The 15,245-nt window shown below is 35.8% G+C and overlaps 1 protein-coding gene across 1 annotated transcript; it reads left to right on the top strand.

The window, feature by feature from the left end:
- Positions 1–7,096: 7,096 nt before the first annotated feature.
- Positions 7,097–11,243, top strand: LOC132185337 (ankyrin repeat-containing protein BDA1-like). The gene is made up of 2 exons (XM_059599125.1): positions 7,097–7,381; positions 10,662–11,243. The coding sequence occupies exons 1-2, from the start codon at positions 7,097–7,099 to the stop codon at positions 11,241–11,243; spliced, it is 867 nt and encodes a 288-aa protein (XP_059455108.1).
- Positions 11,244–15,245: the final 4,002 nt, after the last annotated feature.

Genomic DNA, 15,245 nt, shown 5'->3' with positions numbered 1-15,245 from the left:
GTCTTTCTTCTTCCCATGAGTCATCTTCTTTGGGCTCCTCATCATAGGTTGGTGGTGAGTCCCAATCCTCAAATCCTTGAGAAGGATCTTCAACATCTTCATGTCTAAATTCTTCATCAATGAACTCGGATTCCTGAAACTCTTCATCCACAGATTCCCTTTCCTCCTCCACAGAATATGGATTCGGTTTATGGATTTGTGGTTGGCAAGTAGGGGTCCAATTGGCATGTCGTTGACTCTTCACCTCACTCCATGTTTCCCTAAATACCTCTTTTTTGTAGGAATTTTCTATTTTCTTTGTCACAGCCATAGACCCGTGTCTCCAATTTTGTGACTTTTGACCCATGGTATAACTATGGGGCAAGAAAGCGATCCGCATATATTTCAATAGTTTCTCCCAACTATTGATCTTCAATTTGCCTTCCCGCTTCCTAGTTTTCTTCAGTTGTTGCCACCACGCATCAACTCTTCCCTGGAATGTATGTACCACCAAAGAGACTTGTTGTTCATCGGGCACCCCGTTGAATTCAAAAACCTCTTCAACAGCCAACACCCAATCCAGAAATTCGTCGGGTTCTAGATCCTCGTCGAATTTTGGAATTTTGAGTTCGAATCTACTTACCCGCCGATTGGCATGAGCTTGCGCAAGGTATTGATGTCCATGCGTTCGGCGCTTCGCAAACGGGCTTCTAGATCCGTTCCCATGTTGACCACACAAGTTGGATAATTGGGTAGTGAGGTCTTCAATTTGATCCCTCATAGCCCTGAATTGATCCTCCGTGGGTTGCCAAGGTTCAGCGATAGATTTACCTTCCGCCTCCGCGAATCGCGGTCTTGGTTGGCGACGACAATTGTTCGGCCCACCACTCATGTGCCTCAAACGAATCGCCGGTTGCTCCTTACGTGCTGTCTCCGTAAGCACGTACACCTCGTTTATGTCTGCAAAGCGGTTGCTCCTCCCCATTCATGGACAGTAACTGAGCTCTGATACCAACTGATGCAGCGTAGGATTGTAGTGAACAAGAAAACATCAAGTTGAAGGGGTAAATATTTCTAAGACTGTGAGACTATCACAAGAATCTAAGAAATCTTCTTAAAAACTATAGATTTTATCTATGATTTAAGGAAAAACACAAAGAAACTCAACTCTGAGTAATTCTTATTAAACAAAATCAATAATAATCATAAACTAAATTGTTAAAGGCTATAATCATATATTTATAGCCCAAGACTCCTAATCCTAAGATAACAATGAAATAAAGTTAATTTAGAAGTCTACGAAAGACAACTAAATCAAATAAAAGACTAACAAAGAAACCTAATTCAAATAAAGACTGAAAGATAAGATAGAATAAACAACTAACAAAGAAACCTAATAGAAGACTAAAAGATAAGATAAGATAAGTTTTGAATTCCAATCTACATCAAACAGTCAGTGACCAAATCATTATGGAAAAATACAGTTGCTAAAGGATTTATGGTAAAATAATGTGTGTTCTATAAAATGATGTATTGGATGAGGGATTCTAGGCCCCAGCATTATAAGGTTTGCCTTTAACCGAGTTTTTTTTTTCGTCGTTATGTGCAAAGTTTTTTTAAAAAACTTTTTCATATGTTTTGAAATTTGACTAGACTCTCACACACTTCACTTGTTTGCATGAGAATTTTTGTCCCATTGGCTAGCTAATGTTCATAAAGGCTTGGATCATGTGTGTGTTAGCTCAGATGGTTTCTACCTGCACGAGTGGTTCCATTTTTGAATGAAATCATGCACATTACATGTTCTTTTGTCATAAATGATCTGTGCAGTGTGTATCAAGTTTTGCATTCAGGGGGAGAAAGAGTGTGGTTTGGTAAGTGATGAAACTGCCAGTTCATAAGCCTCGTCCAAACGCTAAATGAGCTCGTCCGAACGAGATTGTGACAGACACAATTTTTAAGCCGCAAACAGGTCTCTTTTCTCATTTTGAACTTTTGGCTTGTTCATTTTTTTCTCTACTCTTCCCCATTGCACTCGTGTGGATATATCTCCATCCCACAACTCCAACATCTGTTTTGAACTTCTCTTTTGCATTCCTCTGCACAGGTAATTTATTTCATTATATATTTTTCTTTTCTTTTTATCCAACTTTCCAAAATTAGGGTTTGAATTGTGTGCTTGTGTTGGTTGATCTCTGCATATCTCTAGTTTAAGTGGGGTAATGTGATTGGAAGAACTGGAAAATGGTTTGAATTCACATGTATTTAGGATGGTTATTCACTTGGGGAACCAATTTTTTTTTACATCTAAACTTTTGCTTGACCACCAAGTGTTTGACGAAATGTTTGAATGACATTGTTTTTGTTTCACAACATGTTTTGCTTATTCATATTCTAAGATTTGATGTGTTTATGTGTTTTGAAATCTCTTGCACTCATTTTTTGGTTGTTTTTGTGTTGGTATTATGTGATATGTGTTCATGTGTGCAGGCTATGGCTAGTGGGTCTCCTTCTTCAAGAAAATGACCCATCTGCTCAAAGACTAAGGCCCAAAAGAGAAAGACAATGGAGGATGCTGATCGAGTCCCCACTCCAACACCTGATATTGGGTTTCAGTTTCAGAACAAGTCTGCCAAGAAAGCTTTTAGGATAGGTTTCATGACTGCACTATTATTTCAGAAAGACCGGTAAATTTGTCTGATCTTTAGGAGGATCCATTCACTATCATCTCTCAAATTTTCACTCAAAGGCAATGGAACTACTTTATATCACCCCATGTTCGTCAATTTATAAATCTGGTTCGGGAATTCTATGCCAACATGGATATATAGCCAGACACTAATGAAGACGCCGAAGAATCTCTACAGATTGTCACATTTCTTCGGGGTGTACACATTGTCGTCACCCGTGAAGTAATAGCTGAAGTCACAGGAGTTCCACTCATTGAGGATTCTGGGTTTCCATTTTCGCAAGATGATTTTCCCTCCAAAGCTACCATGTCAAAATTATTTATTCCACCAGACTCATACAATTTTTGGCGAGACAATATGAATGTGATTCCTCTTGGACATCTCTCTCATCATGTGAAATTATTAGCTAGAATTGTCATGAACAATGTGTTTCCAATAGATCATCGTTCGGATCTTGGTGTGGCACGAGGTCGTTTCATCTATGCGCTTCTCACGGATGTCAAGATTGATTTCGCATCCCATGCTATTAGACTTATGAAGGCTATGTTCATTGAGAGTTTAGTTTCACTACTTTTTGGATGTTTGATATCGTGCATCATTGCCAAATTTATTCAAATTCTTGTCTTTGAACCAACAATCAAGCATCTTGGTCCCTATTGCAAAGCCATGGTAAGTCGATCCAAAGGTCAAATGCGATTGCGAGGTACTATAGATTTTGACGACGACCATGATGTTCCTGCAGCCACCGCTAGACCCTCGGGAGTTTCTACTACATCTTCACTTGTGTCTATAGATGATGTAATGACAAAGCTGAATGCCATGGCATCTCAAATGATAGGATTTTCATCAATCCTCTCTCAATTGCAGAAAGATGTCCACCAATTGAAGAACAAGTTCATGGTTGCATTTAAAGCAAACAGCATAGTTGGAGACGATCATGTTGAGGAGCAATTTCCGAGTGATCCACCTGCTCAAGCTTAGTCCCTTTGTTTTTCGTGACAAAAAGGGGGAGTGAAGTGAAGTTTTTTTTGTGTTTTAGAACTTCAACTTATTTTGTAGCTCTTATGGTTTCAATTTTTACAAACATGATAAACTATGTTAAAATCTTTAATTAAAGTTTGTTTCGTAAATTGAATTAATATTTTGTCAACGAATAGCCAAAGGGGGAGTTTCTTAGTTCATAGTTTTGAATTGGCTGGATTCGTGTGAACAAAATTCTTGTGCTTAATTTGCTTGTTTGAATGTGTAGTGTGCGAGATAGCAAAAATAAGTTAAATAGATGAATAACACAGTGCTTCGTCTGAAAGCTCGGTTGCACTACGTCCGGACGAGAAGAATGAAACTTTTCCAGAGAGCTTCGTCTGAAGCCTCGTCTACACTACTGTCTGGACGAGATTGCTATGCAAAAAAACCCAAGAGCTTCGTCTGAAGTCTCGTCTGCATTACCGTTCGGACGCAATAGATATGAAAGAAAACTGAGAGCTTCGTCTGAATTCTCGTCTGCATTACCGTCCGAACGTGCCGCTCCAGAGAATTAGAGTTAGCAATTTTAACCTAGCTCCGTCCGAATGATCATTCGTGTTGTCCGAACGTCTAGTGTATTGCATGTAAATTCTATGTAGAAACTTGTAGTTGGACTAGTAGTCCATGGTCTATATATATGAAGCTATACATAGAGGTATAGTTACGATTTCTGATTAGGGTTTTTATATTTTGGGCAAAGAAAGTAGCTGAAGAAATTCAAGTCAACCAGAGTTCCGGTGAAGGGAGATCACATAAAAGGAACAATCCAGATGTTCTGGAAGAACTACTGCGGTAGCGGATAAGTGGCTCCCTTGTCTGATATACTTGAATGTCAAGTGCATAGGTTATGTAAGTCTTCGACATTAAGATATTTCTTGTTATTCTACTGATTTAGTTGATTTCCTGGGTTTGGTTGCCCTGAAGAGGTTTTACATTCAGAGAGTTCTCTGAATGGTTTCCTCTTCGTAAACAAATCTCTGTGTTTGTGATTGATTGTTTATTTCCGCACATGATTGTTTGAACACTCGGTGATCATCAAATCGGGTGTGATTCGGAGTCTTATTAGTTTTTCAAACACGAACGAACCAAAAACAATTAAGAAAAGGAAAAAGGAAACTCAACAGGAAAATGAAAACAACAACTAAGGATGCATACCAAGCACAACTTTGGTCAACGAAAATGGCACACAAGAATAGTAGAGCTCTCAAAAAATAAATTAGGAAAAACTTCATCTAACTTCTTAATTTTCATTGTATTTATAATTACTTTTTAAAATTTTAAAATTCTTAATTTAGTATATTCAAGTTTCAATCTTTTGCAATGTTATTTGTGTTATTAAGTTTGGGTTTAAATCAAACGACAAATGAATAAAATGACTTTTATACTCCTAAATTTATATAAAATTATAAATGTGCCCAGGACACAAATGAACGTGGGTTTTAAAGAAAAAGAAAAAATGGCATTGCTTTTGGCAAAAGTCTATTGATCAACTTCCTCAAAGTTGATTACTCACAAAAAAAAAAATTCTCAAAGTTGATGTTAAGGTAGATTAATGGAGTAATTCTAGAAGTCCCTCTTGTGTCTCTTTTGAGTCTCTCCAAGAATGATGTTGCTATTAAAATCAGCATTTGATCAAAATCCAATAATAATCACTCACAAGCTCAATAGTAATTTTAATAGCCACATCATTCTTGGAGGGATACAAGAAGGACTTGTAGCATTACTCAGATTAATGCGATGTCCGCCTGGATAAATCTTTTTAACGAGAAAACAATGTTGAAAAAATTTCCACATTAATTGTTTTGAAAACATTCATAACGGGCAGTCCTGTTCTCAAATTGTTCGAATTGCTAATATTTTTAATTAAAATATTATTCTTATATAATGCTTAGAAAAAAATAGTAATCATATCTGTATTATTATTGTAAAAAATTAATCAAATTGTGATTGAAACTCCTTAAAATTGCTTATACAATAGGGCCTATGAAAGTAGGGAATGACAGATTTGATTTGCAGTTGAATCAACACAATCCATAATCCAACTCAGTCACGTGTTTCAGGCTTTCAGCCTAAGTATATGAAATCTCAAGTCTTATCCACACATTATTTGACCTTGAAATGGCAACCATTGGATGATGGATGGATATTTAGTTTTTTAATCTTATATATTCATTTTCCTTCTCTCTCATCTATCAAGAACAAAAAAAGAATTAAAAAAATCAGAAAATAATAATATTTAATTAAAATAAATGAAGATATAGAGAGTTTGATATTTGGTTCATTTTAAAAGTGACTCTTCAAATTTAAAAAAGTGAGTTTTTATTTTCAAATTTAATTTTTATTTGAATAGCTCAATATGGATGCTCTAAAAATGTGAAAAAATAATATCATGTCTACCCATTCCCCTCCCCTTTTTCTGAGCAAATACAAAAATAACACGAATGAACCAAAAACAACGAAGAAAAGGAAGAAGGAAACTCAACAGGAAAATGAAGGCAACAACTAAGTATGAGTGGCAAACACAACACTGGTCAATGAAAATGACGCACATGTAATGATTGCTTTATTTTAAGAGGAATGATATATACACAACTTAGAGACACAATTTTGGCACTGCAAGCAAATGCAGATGTATGCTTAGCTCGTGATCAAGATGAGAGAATACCTCTTCACTTAGCCACAATGAGAGGACGAGTAAACATCATAGAAGAGTTGATTATTGCTCGACGAGTGTCCATTCTGATGACTCTCAATGGAGATAGTGTATTGCACTTGTGTGTACGTTCGATATATATATATATAATCAATTGGATGCTCTTAATTGGTTGGTGGAATCAGCTTATTGCGACAAACACCTCCACTCCAAAGACCATGATGGCAACTCTATATTACATTTATCTGCGATGCTCACGCAAATGAAGGTGCGTTAACACTATCAATGGCTAATATCTTAGAAGAGATATTTCTTCCTAGAGATATATGAAGTGGCACATGCTATCTACTTCTCTAAAATGATTTGAAATTTACTTCTTGCTTTTCCTTCCATTAGTCGTAAGTTTGTTTGTATTCATAAAGTAGGACTAAAATTTTAAATGGGAAGAAGGTATATTCGTAAAACAAGTTACAAAAATAAAATAAAAAAAATAAAAAAGGGAAGGAAGGTTCACCATGTTATCATACATGCCACCCAAAATAGAAAGACCCCTGTTTCATGCAAAAAGGTATATAGTAAATAACCCAAGAAAGATCATTCAATGTGGTTGAATTAAATTTATTTGGAGTTGTTTTGTTGAAGTGCTTTTAGAATTTCTGCTAGTTGTTTGATGAAACAATAGACTATTGTCTTTATGCAGGCAATAAAATACTTACTTTCATTTCCAAAAATAAAAGGAGAGGCTAATGTCATGAACAAGATTGGCCACACAGCTTTAGATGTCTTAGAGGCCTACAACGTCTATCCAAGAGATGTGAAATGGTTTGAAATCCAAAACATTCTCAAGGAAGCTGGTGTTAGAAGATCAACGAATCGAAATTCGTCCTTATCACCAACACTGAGTGGTAATGGTGTTGATGAAGCAAAACCATCTCAATCAAGGTTTAGGGGATGGTGGGAGTGCATTCGTTCATCATTAGTTAAACACTTGAGGCACGAGGAAAATTGGATCCAGGAAACACGTGGTACATTGATGGTAGTACCACGTGTATACTCTGTATTTTGCTTAAGCACTAAGGCTTTTCTCTCTAGGTGAGCTGATATAATCTGTATTTTGCTTGAGAAAAACGAATACAAAGGACCCATATAAATAGTCTTCAGAGAACAGGACATGTCAGCACTAAAATAAAGACAATTGCCGACGGGCGGTCGACTGGTAAGAATGGGCGGTCGACCGGTCAGTGCATCACGCGTAGAAAATGGGCGCCAGAGCAACTCCAAGTGCTGACAGCCTTTCAACCACTTCAGCCAAGTCACAAGCACATCATGCATCCCTCCACTAGCGAGTGGGAATCTCTACCACCTTCCACTAGCCACTTGACATGCACAACAAGTCTCAATGTTTCCACTAAAAGGATGGGAATCCCATAATGCAAGGAGACAATCAGAGAACCAAGCATGGAAGAAAATATAAACAATTCTTTACTGGCAGTTGACCGGTAGTCGCATGGTAGGTGTACGAGAGACAGATTGAACCGTAACTTTAGCCTTAGAGGTGAGCGGTCGACCGGTAGGCGTACACTGGTCGTATGAAACATACTGAGTGAAAAGTAACTTAGCAATGAAGAACAGCTGTCGACCGGTTGGCGTACGAAAGATACTAACCTCTTTTCAAACCATGAACGGTCGACTGGAAGGGCGTACGGCTGTAAGGGTGTTAATGCGATTATGGTTAGTTGTTATTGGCAGAGGTGTCAATGCGGTTACGGTTAGTGGTTATTAGCAAAAACCACTAACTGTAACCGCCTTAATGGTTTTTAGATTTCGCTAACCGCAACCGTAAACACCTAACAGTTAGCGGTAAACTACTAACTGCTGGTTAGCGGTTAGTAAAACATGTAACCGCCCGCTATAAACGCTTTTTGAAAATTGGGCCTTTTTGGCTTTTTTTGGGCTTTCTCAAGATAAACATATAACCAATTTTCAGTTTTGGCCTTTTTTTTCTTCGGATCAATGTAGCATTTTTACCTCATTTGTTTTTTGCATTTTTAGTGTCTTCTTGGGCTAAATTGCTATGAAAAGAGCACATATTAAAAAATCAAAAATATTTGACCCCAAATTTACATTTACTTGTACTTTAAAAAAAATTCCTTAAATATAAATCATAACCTATTAAAATTTAATATGATTAACTTGAATAAAATATTTCAATTGTCATTGAATCATATGATTAAGTATTGATCTTATACATTTATATTATTTATATGCATATATGTATGATTATAATTTATAACATATTTATTATTATAAGTTTATAACATACATTGGAACTAAGCCTCTAAGTACTTAATTGTGATATTAGTATGAATTCGTATACTTTTGATTTATGACATATTATATATGTATAATTTGTTATTTTATAATCATGTAAATTAGAATGATAATACATTAATGCTTCAATTGTGGTTATAAGTCACACATTGCTTAATCCAATATCAATTACTTAATTTGATATTATATGAATCACATTATCATCATACATTAATAATATGATTCACTTTAATAAGTATTTGAATTGTTATTGAATCATATGATTAAGTATTAATATTATATATTTATATTATTTAATATGCATAATTGCATATATGTATAAAGTATAATTATAATTTATAACATATATGAACTTATAAGTTTATAACGTACATTGGAATTAAGTCTCTAGATACTTAATTGTTGTATTAGTATGACCTTGAATACTTATGACTTATGAGTTATGTAATATTATATATGTGTAATTTGCTATTATATAATGAAATGATTTAATGATCAATTGATCATGTGATATAATCATATAAATTATAGTGATAATATATTAATACTCAAATTGTGATTTAATTATCTAAAAAGAAAAAATTGTGATTTAATCCTCAATTGATTATGTTATATGTATAAGTATTATTATAATTGTAATTATAAAAATATATTATATAAAAAGGCGGTTAGCGGTTACGGTTAGTAAACCCAATAACTGCTAACCGCTAACCGTTAGGCGGTTATAGCGATTAAGCGGTTAAGACGGTTAAGCGGTCAGCGGTTAGCAGGCGATTAGAAAACCGTCTGCATCGTCACCCCTATACGGCCGGCGTACGGTAGTCACTGACCTCCTCAAAACTGTTCCTCCATAAAATCCCCTGGATTTGAAAATTCTGTCGGTCCTTGAACAATAACTTTGATCGATGATCGTTTGTGGCCCAATGGAGTTGAAACTTTGTAGGGATGTTCAAGACACATGAGTTTTCATCGTGGAGATTGGATTCTAAGCATCCAAACTCAGTGTTTGAGCTTGTGGGCAGTAGCTTCCTGTAAGTGTTATGAAAATGTCCAGAATTGAAGAAAACAACTTACAAAATTTTAGTCAGTGAATTAAGCCAATCAAATACTTAGATATAAATATCTAACACATCTCCTATTTCATTACAAACTACTGAGTGCCGTACTCTCTTTATTCGTGGACAACCTTAAATGTAGTGAAATTAGGTATTTACTTTGCTGAATTCTTCTTATTTCTCATTTGGAGTGTGTTTTTTTTTTTTTTCTTTAAAAAAAAAACAAAAAAGAAGTAATGATTTAAGAATGTGAAAAAATAATATCGTGTCTTTTTCTTGTCCCCTCCCCTTTTTCTGAGCAAATACATAAATGTTGGATCTGTCCTTTAACCATCTCATTTAAAAATCAATTGGTGTCTAGTAAAGGAAGCCAAAGCCTTTTATGACATTCGAAATCGTATCCCGCAAGGCATGTTCTAAGAACCGTCCAAGTGGGCAGAGTGGCATTATTGAACCTCAATATGAGGCTCTTGCAACTCAAATCTATGACCCTTGCTCTAATACCAATTGTTGGATCGGGCCTTTGACCATCTCATTTAAAAACCAATTGGTGTCCAGTAAGAGAAACCAAAGCTTTTTATGGCATTCGAAATCACATCCCGCAAGACATGTTTTAAGAGCTGTCCAAGTGAGCAAAATGGCATTATTGAACCTCAACAATAAACAACACAAATGAACCAAAAACAATTAAGAAAAGGAAAAAGGAAACTCAACAGCAAAATGAAGGCAACAACTAAGGATGCAAGGCAAACACAACATTGGTTTATGAAAATGGGGGAATGATTGCTTTATTTAAATACCTTGCCTGGTGGGTCCGCCGTATATGTTTTTTTAGTAGCTCACATGAAGGCCAGTGACCTCTAGCAAGTCTATATAAGTTCTTGTTGTAGTTTCTTCAATCTTCACATTCACAAGTGAAAAATGTATCAGGAAGCCAATATGGCTGCACTTTATGAAGCCTCAAGGAATGGGTGTATAAGCACCTTAACCACATTGATCCAAAGCGATGCACGCATCCTTGATAGAGTTTCACTCACATCTTTTAGTGAGACCCCCTTACACTTATCTATTTCGCATGGCCACCTTGAATTTAGTAAAATTCTTGTCAGCAAGAAGCCTAAACTTGCAAAAGCGGTAGACTCGTTGGGACAAACCCCTCTTCACTTGGCGTCTGCTGAGGGCCACACTGAGATAGTACAAGCATTGTTGCAAACAAATATAAATGCTTGCTTAGCTCGTGATCAAGATGGGAGAATTCCTCTCCACTTAGCTGCAATGAGAGGAAGAATAGGGATCATAGAAAAGTTGATTAAAGCTCGACAAGAGTCCATCTTGATGAATCTCGAAGGAGACAGTGTATTGCACTTGTGTATTCGATATAATCATCTCAATGCTCAAAAGTTGTTAGTGGAATTGGCTAATGGCAATGAATCATTCCTCAGCTCCAAAGACCTCGATGGCAACTCAATATTGCATTTAGCAGTGATGCTCAAGCAAAAGCAGGTGCGATAACAATATCAATGGCTACTCTCTTAAAAGAGATTTTTTTTTTTTTTTTTTTTTAAAGTTATATATGACATAGAAATTATTTTAGACCTTTTTGTTTTTCCATCCCTTTTTCACTAGTCTGTTTGTATTCATAAAGTAGGACTAATTAAAATTTTAAATTGAAAAGAGCTATATATATATATATATATTCGTACAATAAGTTTAAAAAAAAAAATAAAAATCACGATCCCTTTGTTTGATGTGCAGTGGCGGGCTTACATGGGGCAAGCGCCCTTGGTAAAATTTTTTTTTTGAAAATTCATTAAGTAGTTTCAATCAAAATTTTAAGGGTGCCCCTAGTAAAAAAAATTACCAGGGCGCCCTTGGCCTTCTTTTTATTGTTCAAATAGTCATTATGTGGAGAAATGAGGCTATTTTTATTAAGGAGAGAGAATAAAGTTATATTTTATTAATAGAGAGAGAGTAGATAATAGTTTATTATTAAAAAAAGATAGTGGGTGAATTTTTTTAGTGTTTCTAGTCATAGTTTATAGATAAATGTGGTTTTTTTTGGCTAAATTTAGACTCTAGTCTCTTTTATGTAGGCTTAGACTCTAATGTAATTTATGCTTTGAGATTTGAGGCTTTTCTAAAAGAAATAGCCATATGCTAATAGTCCACTAAAAATGCTCATTTTCTTAGACACTAGTAGTCATTTAATTGTGCTTAGTTTATTTCGTAAGTAGTTTAAATTATTATGTGTTTGTGACATCGTTGGATGATGATTTTTAATAGTTACTTTGATTTTTTTTTTTTTTTTGTTGGGTAATTTGATGAGTTTGATTTGATTTGTAATACATATGTTATGGTATAATTTATTTTTTGATTGTATTTCCCGTATTATAAAAATTATATATAATACATAAAGAGAAAAAATAAATAAAATATTTTTTTACGCCCCTAGTAACTCCAATTCCTAGATCCGCCACTGCTGATGCGGTTCTTCTAAAGATCATGCAAACATCAGTAAATAACTCAAGAGAGAGAGATCATTCAATGTGGTTCAATTAAATTTAGTTGGAGTTGTTTTGTGGAAGTGCTTTTAGAATTTATGCTAGTTGTTTAATGAAACAATAGACAATTGACTTTACGCAGGCGACTTTATGCTGGCAATAAAATACGTACTTTCGTTTTAAAAAATAAAAGGCGAGGCTAATGCCATTGTTGAAATATATATAAAATACTAAAATATGAAAGAGAAAGAAAAGAGAGCGGAAGCGGAGAGAAACGTATGGGTTACATCTTGTATATTTACTATATCAAATAATATTGCATAACTCTCTATTTATAGAGAGACAATGAGTAGTGATCAAAAACCCTAAAGTAGACCTAAACTAATTAAGGAAGAAAATAAACCTTACAAAGAAATATAATAACAGAGAATAATATTCTAACATAAAGATAAATAATTCATTAAGGAAAATATTAATAAACCTAATTTAGAAAATATAAAATATTCCAACATCCCCCCTCAAACTCAAGGTGTATGCTTGAGTTTGGAAAAGATAATAAATTAAAGTCATCAAAAGTTGATGGTTGGATCAAGGCAATGCCGATAAGAAAGGCTGAAAGTGACGGTCGGAGAAATACCGGAGAGCAGAGACAAGCCGGTAAAAGAATCCGGTTAAGGGCCAAGCCGCAACTGACAATGACGGTCGGAGAACGAAAACTAGCCGTTAATCCTGTGAAGGGCCAAACCACATTGTGTTAGGATTCACTAACAAGAAAGACAAGAAAGCTGAAAGTGATGGCCGAAGAAATACCGAAGAACGGAAACAAGCCGCTAAAAGAATCCGGTGAAAGGTCAAGCCGCAACTGACAATGAGGCCGGACAACGGAAACTAGTCGTTAAAAAAAAACACCTATGAAGGGCCAAACCGCATTGTGCCAAGATTCGCCAATGAATAAAGCCGTGGATCACAACAAAATTGGAAGTTCGTCATAAGAGAATGCTAAAACACAGAGTCATCAAAAACAGAAAACCATGTTGAAATAACTCAAATACCATGTTGAAATATATATAAAATGCTAAAATATGAAAGAGAAGGAAAAGAGAGCGGAAGCGGAGAGAAACGTATGGGTTACATCTTGTATATTCACTATATCAAATAATATTACATAACTCTCTATTTATATAGAGACAATGAGTAGTGATCAAAAACCCTAAAGTAGACCTAAACTAATTAAGGAAGAAAATAAACCTTACAAGGAAATATAATAACGGAGAATAATATTCTAACATAAAGATAAATAATTCATTAAGCAAAATATTAATAAACCTAATTTAGAAAATATAAAATATTCCAACAGCCATGAAGAAGATTGGTCTCACAGCATTAGATGTCTTAGAGGCCTACGTCTATCCAAGAGATGTGAAATGGTTTGAAATCCAAAACATTCTCAAGGAAGCTGGTGTTAGAAAATCAATGAAGCGAAATCCTTCCCTATCACCAACACTGAGTAGTAATGGTGTTGATGAAGCAAAACCATCTCAATCAAGGTTTAGGGGATGGTGGGAGCGCATTCGTTCATCATTAGTTAAACACTTGAGGCACGAGGAAAATTAGATCCAGGAAACACGTGGTACATTGATGGTAGTAGCTACTGTTATTGCAACCATGGCTTTCCAAGTTGGGATCAGCCCACCAGGGGGTGTTTGGCAAGAAACTAGAACAACACCAATGCAAGGTTTCCATTGTACGGAAGATAATATATGTAAAGCCGGCACAACTGTTCTTTCTTATCAGGATCATGATGACTACCAATTCTTCTTAACTTGCAATCCGCCTCTTTCTTGGCATCTGTGTCCGTCATACTTTTGGTCATTAGTGGATTTCCTCTTAGGAACAAGTTCTTTATATGGCTTTTGACATTAGCCTTGACTATCTCCGTCTGTTTCATGACACTTAGCTATATTGAGGCAATCAATTTAGTGACCCCGATGGATATCTCAGGTACATCTAAGACGGTCTTGACTATATTTTTGGACAATTGGCAGGGAGTGTTTGCGTTTGTTGGTTTGGTTCACATAATTCCTCCGCTCTCTTGGATTGTGAAGAAATTGCTCTAGTTCATACGCAAGTACTCTGGTAGTTTAGGTTTTGGCTCATTCGGTTTACATGTACGGAGTTGAAAATGAGTATTTTAGGAAGCAGTTTCTAGAGCATGTCCGGACCGCCAGAAGCCGGGTCCGGACACAAAAACCAGAAACAATGTTTTGAAGGAGGGGTCCGGACCACCAGAAGCAGGGTCCAGACCCCATTTCCAAAAACTATCTTGTGAAGGGGAGGTCCGGACCGCCAGAAGCAAGGTCCGGACCCCATTTTCAGAAACTATCTTGTGAAGGAGAGGTCTGGACCGCCAGAAACAGGGTCCTGACCCCATTTCCAGAAAGCTAGCTTTTAAGTAGTATGTCCGGACACATGCCTTTGGTGTCCAGACCTCATGTGGTTACGATCATGCAACCCTAACCATGTCGGGACACCAGATTGTTCATGTCCGGACATGGCTATTTTAATTTGTTTTATTTTCTATTTAAGCAAACTAATTTTGCCATTCATTGTACGTATTTTTGGAGAAAAATTAGAGAGCTTAGAGTGAGAGATATTGTTCAAGTTTGTTTGGGAAAAGAAAATACGTGAAGCCAATCGGAGTTCCGGTGAAAGGAAATCATTTTGAAGAATTATACCAGATGTTCTGGAAAGGGCTACTGAGGTAGAAGTCAAGTGGGTCACTTGTCGTGTGCAAGGAAGAGTCAAAAGTTTTGTAATTCTTCTTGTATTCCTTATTCTTCTTTTAGTGGATTGATTTCCTGGGTTTGGCTACCCTGGAGAGGTTTTACATTTAGAGAGTTCTCTAAATGGTTTTCTCTTCGTAACCAAATTTCTGTGCTCTTGATTGCTTATTTCATATCAATATTTGGTTGATCTTTTAACTATTAGGTTAGATCTTTTTCTGGATAATTTC

The sequence above is a fragment of the Corylus avellana genome, chromosome ca6 (genome assembly GCF_901000735.1).
Source record: "Corylus avellana chromosome ca6, CavTom2PMs-1.0".
NCBI lineage: Eukaryota > Viridiplantae > Streptophyta > Magnoliopsida > Fagales > Betulaceae > Corylus > Corylus avellana.
Note: the sequence above shows the minus strand (reverse complement) of the source record. Positions and strands in the feature narration are given on the sequence as shown.

Coding starts and splice junctions, on each gene's coding strand:
- LOC132185337 (XM_059599125.1), top strand. CDS start 7,097: ATGAACAAGATTGGCCACACAGCTTTAGATGTCTTAGAGGCCTACAAC. Junction 7,382..10,661: donor AAACACGTGGTACATTGATG/GTAGTACCACGT, acceptor AAAATGTATCAG/GAAGCCAATATGGCTGCACT.